General features: G+C 42.5%; 1 protein-coding gene across 4 annotated transcripts in view; it reads left to right on the top strand.

The window, feature by feature from the left end:
* The first annotated feature begins 1,052 nt into the window (after positions 1–1,052).
* per2 (period circadian clock 2) overlaps positions 1,053–18,549 on the top strand; it is a 75,665-nt gene continuing 58,168 nt past the window's right edge. For 3 of the 4 annotated variants that reach the window (XR_010975959.1, XM_068042098.1, XM_068042096.1), the window contains exons 1-4: positions 1,053–1,125; positions 6,456–6,717; positions 8,762–8,866; positions 12,058–12,156. Coding sequence is in view for 3 of the 4 variants with exons in the window: in XM_068042098.1 (XP_067898199.1) it covers positions 6,470–6,717; positions 8,762–8,866; positions 12,058–12,156 (452 nt within the window). In the remaining variant the exon portion in view is untranslated. The remainder of the gene's footprint in view (positions 1,126–6,455; positions 6,718–8,761; positions 8,867–12,057; positions 12,157–18,549) is intronic. The other variant, XM_068042099.1, reaches the window with a different exon arrangement.

Genomic DNA, 18,549 nt, shown 5'->3' with positions numbered 1-18,549 from the left:
CTCCGCTTTAAAGACGTCTGCAAACGTGACATGATGTCCTGTGACATTGATCACAAGTCGTGGGAGTCAATTGTCAGCGATCGCCAGAGCTGGCGGGCAACCATAAAGGTGGCGAGTCGAAGAGACTTAGCAGTTGGCAGGAAAAAAGACAGAAGCGCAAGGGGAGAGCCAACTGTGTAACAGCCCCAACAAACAAATTCTTCTGCAGCACCTGTGGAAGAGTCTGTCACTCTGGAATTGGCCTTTATAGCCACTCCAGGCACTTCTCCCCAAACCACTGACAACCTCCAGGTGCTTACCCATTGTCTCTCGAGACAAGGAGGCTAAAGAAGAATAGACAATCTTTCCCCAGAGGTTTCAATTGTTCCCTTTCTGAGTTTCCAAGGATGAGTGGCATCTCAAGACCTTATAACCAGGGTCTTTATGCCCTGAACTCTATATGGTGAGTTTAATTCGTTTTTACAGCGCAAATGCAGCAGAATCTTGACACTCATGCATAGGTTGGTGGGCGATTTTGCGAGGTCAAGGCCAACACGGTGCTAACTATGGCGATTCCTACTTCACGGTGTATCACTTGCTTGCTACAAATTGCTGGCTGTTTTTCTTTAACAATGCATCAGTAGAAATCGTCATTCTGCTGCAAGTTCAGTTATTGTTTTGCTGTGCAACGGCACCTTTCATGCCACCTGACATAAGCCACACCTTCTGCAAGTCACGCTTGCACAAAGCATGCTATTGCAGAGCCAATGCCACAGCGCCGGAGCAAAATCAATTAGTGCAGATGACGAATCGCCATAGCTTTGGCTCTAACGAGCGCCTTTCTGGCCAGTGAGGCTTTGGAACGCTGCGCAGTCCGAAAACAACACATTGGATTCCACGTGAGTGCTGTATAGCGAGAGTGGCAGATTGACAGGCTGAGAGGCCAATGGTAACGCGCCGACGGCCAGCGTTCGACGTAACAATGGTCTGGCCCACTCGACATGGAGGCTGCCGGCCAATGAGAAAAGAGGGGGGGGTGGCCTGACTTGTCACGTTCCCTGATGTGTGCAGTCGCGCCAACCAAGTGCAATCGGGCAGGCAGTGTGGATTGCTAGTGTTGGCAGCGGTGCAATCGAAGCTGAAAGGGTAAGTTTGTTATATTTTACCTTGGCATGAAGTTCTTCAGAAAGGTAGGGAAAATATTATTAGTTGTTCCTCTTTCCTGCACTCTGGATCGTTGAATTAAACGTGTACCTGATGATTCTGCTTTTGCTTCGGTGCAGCTAGACTGATTTCGGGTGGCTTCAATGTGTTTTATAGAGCAGTTACATAATCCCACCGGTGCCGGGGAAATGTGTTGATGTGGGCCAACGCCAACCGTGTTCCCAAATAAGATTATCTATTCATTGTGAGGTTGCATTTATTCGTCGTGAAGCAGTGCACACGCACCCAGGTAAACAAGCTACAGTGTAGGTAGTTGCAAATGTAATGCTGTATTGACTTGTTTTGATTAGTTTCGTTCCCTAAGTTTTTTTTTAACTAATGTTAAAGTTACGGTTTCGTAATTCCAACCGGTGGCAGAGAGACTGTGTGTTCGGCAAAAATTTCTTTCACTTAATAGAAGAAATACAGGGGACGCTTGTTTACAGTTGTTTAAACCTCATCCTGATTACTGTCACGCAGCTTAATTTTTAACTTCCTGATATACTTTGTTGTGCAGCTGTTAGATTGTAACCAGTGTTTTTTGTTGTTTCTGTGTTCTACTTGGAACCAATGAAATAGAGGAAATGTACAAGTACAGTATTTTTCAGCAAGCTTTCTGAACAGACTCTCAGTTTGACCATTACACAGAATCTAATAGCACAAAAGGCGGCCATTTGGCCCGTTGTGCCTGTGCAGAGCTAGCCAGTAGTCTCACTCCCCTCTCCCCCAATTGGGTGCAAGAACAAGAGTGAATTTGACCAATAACATTTTGGGATCCCTTGTGCTAAAAGTTGATGGGTGGTTTATTTCTGACTACTAGATCACATAGTGGCACATGTGTGATGTGTGTTGATTACATACTTCTGGATAGTTGCAGTCATTGTGGTTATCTATCTTCCTACCACTCTCATACTGTGTAACTAAGGCACTGATGGCTCTATTTTTCACAGTAATGCTAGTGAAAATTTATTTCACTTAATAAAAGAAATACAAGGGACTCTTGTTTACAGTTGTTTAAACCTCATCCTGATTACTGTTACGCAGCTTAATTTTTAACTTCCTGATATACTTTGTTGTGCAGCTCACTTCTCTTAAAACGAGGGTAATTAGAGCTGTATGTGATTATAATCCAATGGATGCTTGTAGGTGGTCATATTCATGGGACTGTTCATGATGGTCATGACCAGAAAGAACTGGCTTTTTTGTCAGCTCTTCCTAATTTTTAATGTGAATGGCAGTACAATTTCAGGTTTTTTTTTAAAAAGTTAAAATTTTGATTTTCTTTTCCATCTGGACTTTATATGAGGTGGTGTTATATCATTGTTAGTGCACATCATTATGCGAGTAAGTTCACCTCTTCCAAATGCCAGCTGACCAATGCTCATTTGCATGTCTTTTACTGCAACTTTGATAGTGGGTCAACACCCAAGTGTTCTATCACCGTAAGAATTATTTTCAGAAATAACAATCTCATTACTGGATAAAGCACTACAGTGATGTGGAAAATCTGAGTGCTCACATTTCCATAATAGAATTGTAATTACAGGTTTGCATCAGCAGCTTTTCTGTTTTAGATTAGAGATACAGCACTGAAACAGGCCCTTCGGCCCACCGAGTCTGTGCCGAACATCAACCACCCATTTATACTAATCCTACACTAATCCCATATTCCTACCAAACATCCCCACCTGTCCCTATATTTCCCTACCACCTACCTATACTAGTGACAATTTATAATGGCCAATTTACCTATCAACCTGCAAGTCTTTTGGCTTGTGGGAGGAAACCGGAGCACCCGGAGAAAACCCACGCAGGCACAGGGAGAACTTGCAAACTCCACACAGGGCAGTACCCGGAATCGAACCCGGGTCCCTGGAGCTGTGAGGCTGCGGTGCTAACCACTGCGCCACTGTGCTCTCCCTTTATTTCTCTTTATATCTGAGGATCAGGGCATCTTGATATATACTATGTTGTATATGTATTGTTTTAGGAACTTCAGAGTGTAACAACTTATTTCTATAAATTGGTTAAATTAAAGATGAGGTATGATTAATAGCAAGATCCACAGCAAAGTGGAAATTAAATTAATTTAACAGGATCAGATAATCTCCTTGGAATAGCTTTTAATCCTTGTGATTGGATGGCTGTGTGTGCTATACTTGGCTTGTTCTATTTTAGTTTGAGTTATACCTATACAGTTGACTGGTATTGTCATGGTAATTTTCTCTGTGGTTATATTATAAATTGCTGTTAGTATTAGAAGTTTCACACAATACACTTTTTTGTTGCCAAAACAGAATATGTCGCTAGGTCTTGTTCACAGTAGCCTTTTTCTGTGTTTCATAAATTAGTCACTGTTAGAAGTTACACATAGTCCAGTTTCCTGTTGACCAAATTTGTGTGTTACATGTTGTCCCAATAGTATTTTTGTGGTTGTATTCTAAACTATCAAGGCCAAAAATTAATGTTGATCTTGGTGTCTGAAAGTGTTATACCTGTAGAAAATGTTATGTGCAAAAGGGGTCTGCTTTGATTTGTAAAATACTGTGTTTGAATATGACAGCAGTTACTGCCATGTGAGGGGAGTAAAGATTTTGTTGAAACTGATGCTAGACCCAAATTGCCATGTATTTTATTAAAGGCAAAATAATCCCAGGTTACAAAAATACAAAAAAAAAAGACATACGCAACAGGACAGTCTGCATCTGTAAAGAGAAAAGACAGACCATGACATTTCACATGTAATGCTTAATCGAACCATTCGTTCTGATGAAAGGTTACGCATCCAAAATGTCAAACTGTCTTTTATCTTTACAGTTACTGTTACCTACTGTGACTGTCCTGAAGTCTACTGATATACTATGATTTTTCTTTATATTGTTGTAATGTTAATCTTCATCTGTTGCTGGTTAAGCAGTGAAGAATGAATTAATTGAAAATACCACTGGGTCGTTGGGCCAGAAAAAATCCTGCAGCAATGATCAGTTTCAAGATGAAATAATAGACTTGCCAATACATACTGCTTCATAAGTTTGAGAGCTTTAATCATTTGATAACGAATGCTGGAAAATAAGTTTGTTCAGCAAAGGAAAACATCTGGGAATATGTAATTGGTATGATTCGGTATATGTAGCAGTTCTTGTGTGTCATGCGTGCCTCAAACAGCTGTGAGATGAACTTCCCAGCTAATCTGTTTGATTCCTTTTGGATACAGACAAATGGACTCAGAACAGTCGTTTTACAATTTAGATTACATTTAGTTCTTGTGACTAAAATAATTTTAAAGGGAAATTGGTTAAATTTTCTTGTCAAAATATACTTTATTAAAATTTTGCAAAAGTACATTACATAACAGTTCTAATTTGACATTACCTAAAGTGCAGTATGACGTGTGGCACTCTGAGCTTCCTCACTGCACTTACCATTACATGTTATATTTACAATATACATTTACATTTCATGTCAAACATTCTCTGGTTCATACTGCCCAAGGGGGCTTTACATGTATTCCAATCCCTCGGAGTTCTATGGCGGGATGGCCTTAGACTGTGGCCTTTACCCATTGAGGCTGAATAAATATTTGAAACAGAAGAGTGCAAGCCACAAAGGCAATGGGGTAGAGAAATGCAGATTGAGCAGATAGTTCCACCAGCACAGGTATTATGGACTGAGAGGTACTTCCTGGGTGGTATTTAATGGAGGCGTCGGGGATCTCGCTCACTGGCTGAAGAGCCAGTGGGAGTTGCTGATCACCTCCTTGCGTGATGTAATGCGGCGGCCATCCCAATCAGGCTCATAACTGGGCAGCGGTGTGCCTTCCCTGGATTACGGACCACGGGGGTAGAAGTCCGACCTGCTAAGAGCTGACAGCCAATCAGTGGAGGAGTTGGTTTCGGCTGGTAATGCACCCACCCGCGGACCAGGATCATTGGACCCAGGCCACAGTTGAGTGATCGGGGGAAGATAGCTGTCAGCGGCCCCCCACCCCTTCCCGATGGCGGGTCCTTCAATCCGTCATTAAGTGCCTTTGAATGTGGGACTCCCTTGGGAGCCAGCAAGCAACCCCACATGGATTTGTTCGTTGTGCTTCCTGTGTGGCGACAGGCTTGCCTGCCACTGGGCCAATACCAGTGGTGGTGGGAAGAGGCCCTTAATTGGGCTTTAATTGCCCATGTTGGGCCTCGATTGGCAGCCGGGTGATAAGGTCATCAACGGGCCCTCCCACCACAGACTTAATTGAGATGGAGGTAGGAGGGTAGTGGTGTCCCCACCTGCCACCATCCCACCTGATTAAATTCCCTCCCTGCCTCCCAACCCGCCATGGCGGAGAACATAAAATCCAGCCCCCTGAATGCACTTTCCATGTGGAACACCCTTGTCTTGAATTAATCTGTTGAATTCCAAGAACATTTGCTGCTGGATGTACATTTTAAGTTTTAAAATTGTATTGTGGACTTGCAGTCCTTTCCTTTTATGTTTTACCTATGTTTCTATTAAGTGAAAATCCTGTGCATAGCTGAGATAGGCTGAAAATTCTGTCTGATGTGAAATGTGTTGGGTAGTTTCAAACCTGTTCCGAGCGAGTGAAAATTCGCAACTTGCAAGCTTCCCTAACGTGGTACAAATATTGGCACTTAAACCACAGAGATGGCCAATGTAGGAAATTGGGAAAGTGTCACACTGGTTGAGGAACTAGGCACACCTCTGCAGTTGGAGTTGAAGCATAGTGTTGAGGTAGAGTAGAAGGCATTTTCTCTGATCTGGTCATGTTTGACACCGGATACCCAGGTTATTCCATTGCCCACTATTGATTGACATGTTCTCACTTCATTGAGCACAAGTGCTATCCCATTCCAGGCTGATGTCACAGAACTGGAAATGGGTTTCTCCCCATTCACCACTATTACTGTTTCCAGACTTGGTGTCTAAAACTCTACCTATTCTGAAATTAATAAAACTAATTACTTCAGAAAGCAGAAGAACATGATTTTGGTTCTAAGGGGGGTTTACTTTGATGAATGAAAAGCTGCAGAATATACAGATTTCTTTGGGAATGGATTAAAATTGGGGTAATGTGGTTTGAAGGTTGATTTTGTGGTCAAGTATAGATCATTTTCTGTCTTAAAAGTAATCTTTGGTTCTTCCTATTTTTACTCCTGGAGAAGAATGTACACTGAACTTTTGTTAAGTCTCCAAGAGAACAGGATTGAACAGTATATTTTCTGATCTCCACCTTGGTTACCGTAACAAGATGTTTTGTTCTTCCTCCTTAGACTGACATCAGAAAATGGCCACTTTTTCTGAATCTGGGTTCCAGGAGGCTGAGTTGGTCCTGCATTCAAGTAGTGGCAATATTCAGAATCAAGCACAAGATGGGGAAGTGCAGCAGTTGCATGATGATGTGGAGATGAAAAGCAATGGATCAAGTGGAACTGATTCAAATGTGAATGAATTTTCAGAGAACTCGAGCAGTAGTGCCAGCCAAAATGGAAAAGATTCAGCTTTACTCTTGGATTCATTAGAGAGCAGTAAAAGGTAGGAGACTGTACAATTGTATTTAAAGCAATAGAAAGTATGATTGCTGCTCGAGTTCTTAAAGAGCTGTGCTACCAGCAGTGGGGGATTTAGTTGTGTTGTGGTACAACATGTTTGCCTGTCAATCCAACTGTAAACCCACTTGATATTGTCACCAGTTTATACTGGGCTTTTATTTTGAAATTAGGCTTGTTGGTTGTTTCATATGTGGAATTACATTTCAAAAAAATGTGATTTGACTAGTGACTTTGACCATTTTGTTTGACACTTTTGTTGATCTCTGAGCTGAACAACTAACATTGAAAGAGTCATAAGTAGTAAGAACTGGTTTTCTGCCACTGGAGTATTTTTCCTTTATTTTATCAATTAGAAGTATCTCGGAGTGTCAAGCCTGGCAACCCGACCCAAACCCAGCTACATGTATCGGGGTCGGGTTGGGTCTGTACTCTGTGTCCAGCATTTGGGCTTGGGTCAGGTCAGGCTGGACTGTGCTGTTTTGTTTCGTATTGTTTTCGTTTTAATCTGATATATTATTTACGCGTGGAGTAGGGCATTTAAAAAAAAAATGAAAGGACTCTGGCCCGGGTCGTGTTCAGGTTGACTGTTCCCGGGTCAGGTTTTAATTTTATGCCCGAGCCAGGCTTTATCGGAGTGTTCTAAAATAAATGTGGGAAAAGTGTTTGAAAAATTTACCCACCACTGTTTCCTTTCTTCTTCCTCATTCTCCTTCTGGTCTCTTGCCCCCCTTAGAAAAAGCTCTAATTTTGAATTAAAACTGGTGACAAGCTACTTTTTTTTTTTTCCTTACTACATTCATTATGGATGGATCAAAATAGGATTCTTATTTGAAGGCAATTGTAAAACTAAGTCTGGCAGAATATCATGGGTAACGATACAGACTGGTAATTGCATTATAATGGAGCAATATCCACATTGAAATTCATGTCTTTTTGGAAATTTCTCTTACTTAGTGTGTTTTTGCTGCATGCATCAAAATATGTGGCCTCGAACCACCTGCAATATTCTGATGCATGCTCAATGTGTTGGACAATAGTAGTGTGCATTTTTATGGCACTTGCCTACTACTCTATGCATAATGTACAATGCAATTATCAAAGCCAATAAATATGAAAATTCAAGTTGTCGCTTGTAAAATCAATATAGATGCACTTTCACACATCAACTATATGATCTGCAAATGACAGTGTTGTCAAGCTCCATCTGATGATGCTTGTTGATCGAATATTTGATGTATTGCTGTAGTTATGTTGCTTTTGAATTTCATAGTGAGCTTGACCAGAGTAGTTGGATGTGGCTTTTCACTACTCTAGCTTTCCCACCTCCCCTTCCTGACGAACATGCAGTTGCCTGATGAGCTTTTGATCTATGCTGATGGAGGTCATGCACTTTCCCACCTCAAGGAAAACTGTAAGGTAGAGCCAGTCCAATTGATAGTGCATACTTCCGAATGGCAGGTTTCATAGCAGCATTGTTGGAGAAGGAGGAAGTATAGGTGGTCCACCAGCTCGACAGCATGTGATGTAAGGGAGACAAAGGAAGAAAGAAACTCTTCTTACTCTTAACCTACTCCTTGTGCTGTTTGACTATTTTATGTTGCATCACTGTAGTTTTTAACTTGAGTTCAGTGCTGAAATATTGATCATCCAGTACTTTCTATTAGTCACTTGGAACCAAGTTGTATTTTTTTTTTAATGTTTCAGATGTGTAAATCCAAGTAGTTTGGAGCACAATCTTTAACTGTCTTTTCCAATATTGCTTGAGCAATAAAATTAACATGTTTGGTAGTGTTGAACATGTTGCATGTATCGGAGATAAATGTGAATTGAATTGTCATTTGAAAAATCCATATTCATAACTTGAGGAAATAACTTGTACAAACTAAATGTTTAACCTTGTTTTAATTTTCTATAAACTGACTGGTGCATGACTATGCTGAAGTTATCAAATTATAGTTAATATGATTTGTTTTATGTATCACATTATAAAATATGACATTCTTATGTTTGCTGTGTAATTTTTGAAGTACTAATACAAAGAAAAGAAAACGAAGATTTGATGAAGTATATATCCGAAATAAGAGGCTTCCTTTCATGCCTCTCTCATTTGAAAAATTTAAACCTACTACCAGGTTGGTTCCAAGTAATTTCTCCTCTTGTATTTAAAGTAATATGGTGTACAGTATTGAGGTTTGGCATTTCCTTTTTCAGCTGATACATTCTTATCAGCATTTAAGATGTTAACACCAATAATGAGGGGCAATTGTAGGAGATTAAGTTTTGGGAAAACATTTTTCAGTTCCGATAAAATGCACATGTTCTAAGGAGTTACCTATTTGACTCAGCATTATAATTTTATTATAAATATGCCATTTGATTTATTTGCTTTAGTGATTGGTACCTTTTTTAGAGACTTGTATAGTGACATCTAGTAGCTCACTATTCCTCTTTAGGTTATTGAGCCATGTCTTCAATTCTAGATTTGTATGCAAAATTAATTGTTTTTACAAGATACATGCACTTAAAAACATAATTTTTAATATTCTCCCTTCCTTGTCTGAAACTATTTGATTAGTTTTGGGGGTGGGGAAGGGGACCTTTTCCTCATGTGTACCCAGCACCTCATCCAAGTGGCTGTGCACCCATGAGTCTCAATAAAGAGTGTCAGCAAGCTATTCAGTTGCAGGGCAAGGATCACAATCGAGCCTCATTTAACATCCCCCACAAACATTAGTTAATGGATGAAGATTAGGAGCAAGAACCCTGACTGACCTTCTACTCCCTAACCCGCTGATGAGCTCTTCAACCACTGCCTGCTGTATTCCTAAGTGAGCATAGATTGTGAACTGAAAGTGGGACCTTCCTGGTGTGGATGGCTACTTTCACCCGCCTTTTTTAATTGTAGTTTTAAAATAGGTATTCTGAAATAAGACTCAATCCTTTCATTAATACCTGTATAGAGGATCTCAAACAGGAACCAAATGGCTAACTAATTAGACATTGTTGTATAGTGAATCAGCGTATTGCAGTGAAGCTGACTATCCTGGAGGAAAGTAGGGAGTGGGATGCTATAGGTCTTGCATAGATGACAATTACCCTCTTGCTTAATTTTTTCTTTAGAAAATGTTGTTGAATTTTCTTCTGCTTTGCAAAGTGCTACTGCTTTAAAATGGCCCATCAAGTGGAAAACTGTTACAGGCTTTGTGTCTTTGTGCCTTCTAAAGTCTGTTAGATTGACGAAGTATTGGTCTTGAAACATTCAAAAGATCACACAACTGATTGTATAACACAGACTGCTGCTCATATGTGCTTATGTGGTTTCAAGGCTGGATATGTACTGCAGCAATATTACATAACTGCTGGAAGAGTCTGCAGTCACAACCACTTCAAGAATATTTTAAGTGTTTTGAGAGTAGAAATTGCTGTTAGTAATTGGTGCACAAAAGTTGATATGATATGCTTGTACCTGATTCCTCTGCCACTATTTACTGGAGGTAAATCATCTAAAATAAATGAGCTAATGCTGCTTTTAAAATAAGTGGGCAGTTTGGTACCAGCACGTTTAAAATGCTGAGTGGATAATGTTGCTTACAGTGATCCTATCCTGCATACTTCAGGTGTTCTTAGAATATGCATACACAATTCCTGGATAAATATACAGTTCTAATGCTGTAGAAAGTACCTTCCCTGGAGTATTTTCCATAGCATTCGAACTTTGTATTCCAGTGCACATTCCCTACATGGCAGAAAGATATTTTCCATTGGCATTCCCAGACCCATCGCCCTGTCCTAATGGGATTTACTGCTTTGGTTTTTGCAGAAGGATGTTCTAAATGAGTGGTGGGGGAAAAAGCTCATGAAAGAAGATAACAATGGCTAACTATACAAGACCACAAAATAAATGACAAAATATTGGGAGATAGAAATAAACCTGAGGAAAACTCCTCTGCTCTTTGAAGCAAGATCATGAATTTCCAGAAGCCTCCTCACCACTTCATTGCAAGTAGTGCACAGAAAGGATCTATCCCAAAATGGGTATTTTGTTTTATCCCCTGCTTTTAGGATAAGGATGGATGGATTTTTAAGTTCAGCAAAGCTATTCCCTGAACTACTTAGCAGGCAGTTCATAATGTAGCATTTTAAAACAAAATCTCACGGTGCTCTTAAGGCATTCTGGTGAGGGCCCCTTTTAAGTTCTGTTATATCTTTTTTTTTAGTAGGTATTGTTTGCTCTGTATGCTTATTAGTCTTGAATGAACTAGATCCCAATTAAGGAACAACCACTTGCTTCTATTGTATTGTGTTTCTGGATATGTTTGCAAAATTTGTATTGACAGCCCTAATGTAACTCAAGGTGATGGTGATTTATACTGGGTCCCTGAGTTGTCCTATATTTTGACTTACAAGATAGAAAATGTGTGGAAACTCCTATGTTGAACGTAGACAGCATCAATATGTATGATGTATATATGTATAGAGAGTAGGCTCAACTTCTGGCTTTACTTCACCACTAGTGGCATGTTCTAGAACAGCAAAGTCAATTTCCATCATGTTAATACTATCACTTGATGAAACAAAAGGTCCAGTTTTAGCTCCCTCCTCTCAGTGAATCAGGAAATAGTGGAGTTAAAATCGTAGCAGTGGACTTGGTGCCTTGGTTCCATTCAGCTGCCATATTTTCTGGGCTTTTGCCTCATGACTTGGTGCAAATGAGGGTTTGATGATACATGTAGGTCCTAGATGCCTTTTTAATGATGCTTTGCTCAGTGAAACCTGGCAGTACAGCGGAACAGGCCTAAAAAGGTAAATGTTGAAATTATTTTTGTGGGGCCCAGAGGAGCGGGAGTGCTTCTTTGTGCTCTACATGAATATGGGCCACTCCTGCCTGAGGTCACTCCTCACCCCCACCTACCTTTTTCCCAGCTGGGTCAGCTCTGGGCCATGCGATTATTCTGCTGGTCTGGAACTGGTGAATTGCACCGATATGCCCCTTGAGAGTGTGCAGTTCACTCACTACATATTAATGAGGTTAAGGAATTGCGCCTCCCACCACAGCTCTATAGCAGTTAGTCCATGTGTTCCAGGTGCCTGGTAGTTAAAATTATTTCGTCACCCCCCACCCCACCCAACCAGTACATTCCCTTCTGAGCTTTGGACATTGCAACTTGGTCAGTAGTAAGTTAAAGTTAATGCTCAGTGTGAAGCTTGTTAAATGGGTAAAATTAATGAATAGGTTTTAGGATTGCTGTTGATTTGGACATTTATTACAGGGATAATGGCTGTCGGAGAGGATAAAGGTAACACTTTTTTTTTTATTATGCAGTTCCAACTCCCAGAGCCTGTCACTTCGCAGCAGCTCAAATGGATTCAGCCTCATTAGTGCCAGTTCGGAACAAGATAATCCCTCAACAAGTGGTTGTAGGTAGGTGTTCATTTTAACTTGGGAAATTTTTGTGCTCCTCAAAGTGAGGAGTATTCGTCATAGAGTCCTTTACAACACAGATGGAGGCCATTCAGCCCATCATATCCATGCCAGCTCTCCACTGAGCTATGCTGTCAGTCTCACTCCACAGCTTGATCCCCGTAGCCCTGCAAGTTCATTTCGCTCAGGTTGCCATCCAACTTCCTCTTGAAGTCATTGATCGTCTTCATGTCCACCACCCTTGTGGGCAGCGAGTTCCATGTCATTACCACCCGTTGTGTAACAAAGTGCTTCCTCATATTCCCCCTGCATCTTTTGCTCAAAATTTCAGTCTGTGTCCCCTAGTCCTTTACTGTTAGTTATGGTAAATGGGAACAGATGTTCCTTGTCTAACTTATCTAAGCTTGTCATAATCTTATACACTTCTATTAAATCTCCCCTCAATCTCCTTTGTTCTAAGGAGAACAAATGCAGCTTTTCCAACCTAACCTTCCAACTAAAATTCTCCATCCCTGGAACCATCCTGGTAAATCACTGCACCCTCTCAAGGGCTCTCACATCCTTCCTGAACTATGGTGACCAGAGCTGGATGCGGTACTCCAAGCTGGGGCCTAACCAGAGCTTTATAAAGGTTCAGCGTAACTTCCTTGCTTTTGTACTCCATGCCTCTATTTATGAATCCCAAGATCCCATATGCTTTACTAAACCCAACTGTCTACCATCCTCCAATTTGAAAAGCAACCATTTACTATGACTCACTGTTGTCTGTCCATAAACCAATTTTTTATCCAATTGGACACTGACCCTCCTATTCCATGAGCTTCAATTTTCTTAACCAGCCTTTTATGTAGGACCTTATCAAATACTTCCTTAAAATCCATACAAACAACATCCACTGCATTCCCTTCATCAACTTTCTCTCTCTGTTACTTCATTAAAAAAATTCAATTAGGTTTGTCAAGCATGATCTGTCTTTACAAATCCATGCTGACTATCCTTTATTAACTCGAACCTAAGTGTCTGTTAATATTTTTCCTGATAGTTTCTAAAACAATACCCACCACTGTAGTTGCTAGGACTGTCCTTACACCCTTTCTTGAATGAGGGGGTCACATTTGCTGCCCTCCAATCCTCTGGCACCTCCCGTATATCCAGGGAAAATTGGAAGATTATGGGAAGCCCTTCTGATATCTCCACCACCACTTCCTTGAGCAACCTGGGATGCAAGCCATCGGACCAGGTGACTTGTCTACCCTAAGCATCTTCTTTCTTCTTCTTCTTTGGCCTCCTTGGCTCGTGAGACAATGGGTAAGCACCTGGAGGTGGTCAGTGGTTTGTGAAGCAACGCTTGGAGTGGCTATAAAGGCCAATTCTAGAGTGACAGACTTTTCCACAGGTGCTGCAGATAAAATTGGTTGTCGGGGCTGTTACACAGTTGGCTCTCCCCTTGTGCTTCTGTCTTTTTTCCTGCCAACTGCTAAGTCTCTTCGACACGCCACACTTTAGCCCCACCTTTATGGCTGCCCGCCAGCTCTGGCGATCATTGGCAACTGACTCCCACGACTAGTGATCAATGTCACAGGACTTCATGTCGCGTTTGCAGACGTCTTTAAAGCGGAGACATGGACGGCCGGTGGGTCTAATACCAGTTGCGAGCTCGCTGTACAATGTATCCTTGGGGATCCTGCCATCTTCCATGCGGCTCACATGGCCAAGCCATCTCAAGCGCCGCTGGCTCAGTAGGATGTATATGCTGGGGATGTTGTTCCGCCTCGAGGACTCCTGCATTGGAGATATGGTCCTTCCAGCTGATGCCAAGGATTCTCCGGAGGCAGCGAAGGTGGAACGAATTGAGACGTCGCTCTTGGCTGACATACGTTGTCCAGGCCTCGCTGCCGTAGTGCAAGGTTCTGAGGACACAGGCTTTATACACTCGGACTTTTGTGTTCCATGTCAGTGCACCATTTTTCCACACTCTCTTGGCCAGTCTGGACAAAGCAGTGGAAGCCTTTCCCATGCGCTTGTTGATTTTCTGCATCGAGAGACAGGTTACTGGTTGGCCATGTGCAATGCCAATATTATCACCCTCTATAAGAACAAGGGTGACCGCGGTGACTGCAACAACTACCGTGGAATCTCCCTGCTCAGCATTGTGGGGAAAGTCTTCGCTCGAGTCGCTTTAAACAGGCTGCAGAAGCTGGCTGAGCATGTCTACCCTGAGGCACAGTGTGGCTTTAGAGCAGAGCGATCCACCATTGACATGCTGTTCTCCCATTTGCCAGCTACAGGAGAAATGCCGCGAACAACCGATGCCCCTCTACATTGCTTTCATTGATCTCACCAAAGCCTTTGACCTCGTCAGCAGACGTGGTCTCTTCAGACTACTAGCAAAGATCGATGTCCACCAAAGCTACTAAGTATCATCACCTCATTCCATGACAATATGAAAGGCACAATTCAGCATAGCGGCACCTCATCAGAGCCCTTTCCTATCCTGAGTGGTGTGAAACAGGGCTGTGTTCTCGCACCTACACTGTTTGGGATCTTCTCCCTGCTGCTCTCACATGCGTTCAAGTCTTCAGAAGAAGGAATTTTCCTCCACACAAGATCAGATGGCAGATTGTTCAACCTTGCCCGTCTAAGAGCAAAGACCAAAGTACAGAAAGTCCTCATCAGGGATCTCCTCTTTGCTGACGATGCTGCATTAACAACCCACACAGAAGAGTGTCTGCAGAGACTCATCGACAGGTTTGCAGCTGCCTGCAACAAATTTGGCCTCGCCATCAGCCTCAAGAAAATGAACATCATGGAACAGGAAGTCAGAAATGCTCTATCCATCAAATATAGTGGTTCAAGAGTTCACCTACCTAGGCTCAACTATCACCAGTAACCTGTCACCCTAAGCATAGCCTGCCTTTTTAGTACCATACTCACTAAGTATATTAGCCTTACCCTGTGCCTCTAAGCATATATTGCCATCTCTGTCCCTAATGGGCCCCACTCCTCCCCTTACTACTTGCTTACTATCTATATGCTGGTGGAAGATCTTTGTGTTCCCTTTTATGTTGACAGCCAGTCTTATTTTCCACTTCACCTCCCTCTCAACTTATTTTATTTGGCCTGGTTCTTGCCTGATGCATTCACCTGACATACATGGGCGGCACAGTGGCGCAGTGGTTAGCACTGCAGCCTCACAGCTCCAGCGACCCGGGTTCAATTCTGGGTACGGCCTGTGAGGAGTTTGCAAGTTCTCCCTGTGTCTGCGTGGGTTTTCTCCGGGTGCTCCGGTTTCCTCCCACAAGCCAAAAGACTTGCAGGTTGGTAGGTAAATTGGCCATTATAAATTGCCACTAGTATAGGTAGGTGGTAGGGAAATATAGGAAGAGGTGGGGATGTTTGGTAGGAATATGGGATTAGTGTAGGATTAGTATAAATGGGTGGTTGATGGTCGGCACAGACTCGGTGGGCCGAAGGGCCTGTTTCAGTGCTGTATCTCTAAACTAAACATCACACACCCTCTTTTTGTTTTGTTTCATCATAATCTCCCTCGTCAACCAAGGAGCCCTGTTCTTGCTTCCCCAGCTTTCACCCTTGTTGGAATGTACCTAGCCTGCACCTGAAGCATTTCTTCCTTAAAGATAACCCATTGTTCTGATGCAGCTCTTCCTGCCAGTCTTTGTTTCCATTACACCCTGGCTAGATCCCTTATGTTGAAATGAGCCCTTTTCCAATCTAGACATTCTACCTTATTTTGTTCCTTGATTTTCTGTATTATGAGTTTAAACCTTATGACATAATGATTACCCTTACCCAAGTGCTCCCCCACAGACGCTTGGCTCACCTCTGGCTGGATTTTGTTCCCAGCCTGACATCGGGTTCTGTGGTCGGGGTGGGGGCCGGGAAATCGGGGCAGCAGCGGTCCCGATGGAACCCGATGCTGGGATTGTCGGGCTAAATGTTCCCAGAAGCTCCATGGTGGCTCCTCCGCTGCCCTGTGACAGGACCTGACTTAACTATATTTAAATAACATATTTTGCATGAATTAAAATATAAACCAATCTTGCCTTCTGTTCCAGATCTTCAGCACGATGAATGGCACTTGCGCTTTCACCTTTCCTGTCCAGGGAGGGCTGACGCCACCGAGGTGGGGAAGGGTGAACTCTGCACTTTGTGTATAGGGAAGGACAGGGATAGGGGCAACTCTGTACTTTGTTGAACTGTCTGCAGGGCTGGCAGCCTTTTAAAAATGATGCCAGCACCTGCTTCAGCATCAGTGACCCTGTGAACAGCGTTGCCAATGCCGTCCTGGCTATGTGACTTGGGGGGCGGCCTTCATGTATATGTAAAGTGGCCGCCCGCCTCAAAATCGCAGAGGTGTCGGTCCCGTGGGCGACAGCTGCCATTTTACACATCCGGTGCTGCTTCCTGTGGCAGGACTAAAAAGTCCAGCCCCTCATTTTCTAGTACCAGATCCAGCAATGCTTCTTTTCTAGTTGGGCTGAGAACATACTGATCAAGGAAGTTCTCCTGAACATATTTCAGAAATTCCTCCCCCTCCTTACCCTTCGCTCTAAAATTATCCCAGTTGTTATTTGGGTAATTAAAGTCCCCCAATATCACCACTCTAGTTCTTGCACATCTGTATGATTTCTCTGCAGATTTGCTCTTCTATCCTCTCTCACTATTTGGGGACCTATAGCGTAATCATACCCTCTTTGCACCTCAAATCTAACCAAATGGATTCTGTCATAGGAACATAGGAGCAGTAGGCCATTCAGCCCTTCGAGCCTGCTTCGCCATTCTAGATCATGGCTGATTGTCTACCTCAATGCCAATGCCTGTACTGTCCCCATTTCCCTTGATGTCACTGGCAACTAGAAATATAGATCTCTGTCTTGAACTTACTCAGTGACTGAGCTTCCACCACCATCTGGGGAAGAGAATTCCAAAGATTCACCACCACCACCTGAGTTCTTCCTTATCTCAGTCCTAAATGGCTTGCACTTTATTCTGAGATTGTATCCCCTGGTTCTAACCCCCACAGCCAGGGGAAACATCCTTTCTGCATCGATCCTGTCTATCCCTTTAAGAATTTTGTAATTTTCTATGAGATCACCTCTCGTTTTTCTAAACTCCAGAGAATATAGGCCCAGTCTCTTCATTCTCTCCTCCTGGGACAATCCCACCATCCCAAGAATCAGTCTGGTGAACCTCTGCTGCACTCACTCTATGACAAGTATATCCTTCCTTGGGCATGGGAACCAGAACTGCACACAATATTCCAGGTGTGGCCTCACCGATGCTCTATACAAATGCTTGATGCCAACAGAGTAGCTAAAATGGAAAAAGTGCTACTGGGGAGGGTTTAAACTAACTTGACAGGGGTGTGGGAACCAGGAGATAATATAAGAGGGGTACACAAGAGCTGGAAGGGATAGATAGCACTAAGTAGGAAATAAGGTATTACGTGGGGTCAGAGTAAGAGTGTTAGACAGTACTAGAGAAGGGAGTAGTTCTGTATTAGATGGGAGTGGACTGAGAAGGACTATGAGGAATGCAAAGACAGAATTACAATGCATGTGTGTAAATGCATAAAGCCAATGGGGAATAAAGGTAAGTGAGCTACAAGCACAAATAGCAGTATGGGAATATGATGTAGTGGCAATAACAGAAATGTGGCTTAAAAATAGCAAGGACTGGGCGCTTAATATACAAGGATATAAAGTTTTCAGAAAAGATAGGAGGAAAAATAAAAGGAGGTGGGATTGCAGTCCTGAATTGGGAAGGCATTACAGTGCTGGAAAGGGAGGATGTCCTTGAAGGGACAGGGGTCTAGTGAGAATGAGGAACTGAAAGAAATTAGGATTAGTTAAAAATTAGTATTGGAGAAATTAATGGGACTGAAAGTTGATAAATCCCCAGGACCCTCACGGTGTTGAAAGAGATGGCTAGAGAGATAGTGGATGCACTGATCATCTTTCAAAATTCTGAAAATTCTGCAATGGTGCCTGCAGATTGGAAGGTTGCAAATGTAACCCCACTGTTTAAGAAAGGAGGGGGAGAGAAAACAGGGAACTGCAGACCTGTTAGCCTGACATCAGTAGCAGGGAAAAGAGAATCTATTATAACAGATGTAGTTACTGGACATGCAGAAAATGTGATTTTTTTTTTTTGGAGGATGTTACTAGAAGAGTGGATAAGGGGGAAACCAGTGGATGTGGTGTATTTGACTTTCAGAAGGCTTTTGATAAAGTCCCATATAGGAGGTTGCTAAGCAAAATTAAAGTGCATGGGATTGGGGGCAATATACTAGCATGGATTGAGTAACAGGCTGAAATTGAGAGTAGGAATAAATGGGTCATTCTCAGGTTGGCAGGCTGTGACTAGTGGGGT

This window comes from Heterodontus francisci, chromosome 11 (assembly GCF_036365525.1).
Source record: "Heterodontus francisci isolate sHetFra1 chromosome 11, sHetFra1.hap1, whole genome shotgun sequence".
Classification (NCBI taxonomy): Eukaryota; Metazoa; Chordata; class Chondrichthyes; order Heterodontiformes; family Heterodontidae; genus Heterodontus; species Heterodontus francisci.
Note: the sequence above shows the minus strand (reverse complement) of the source record. Positions and strands in the feature narration are given on the sequence as shown.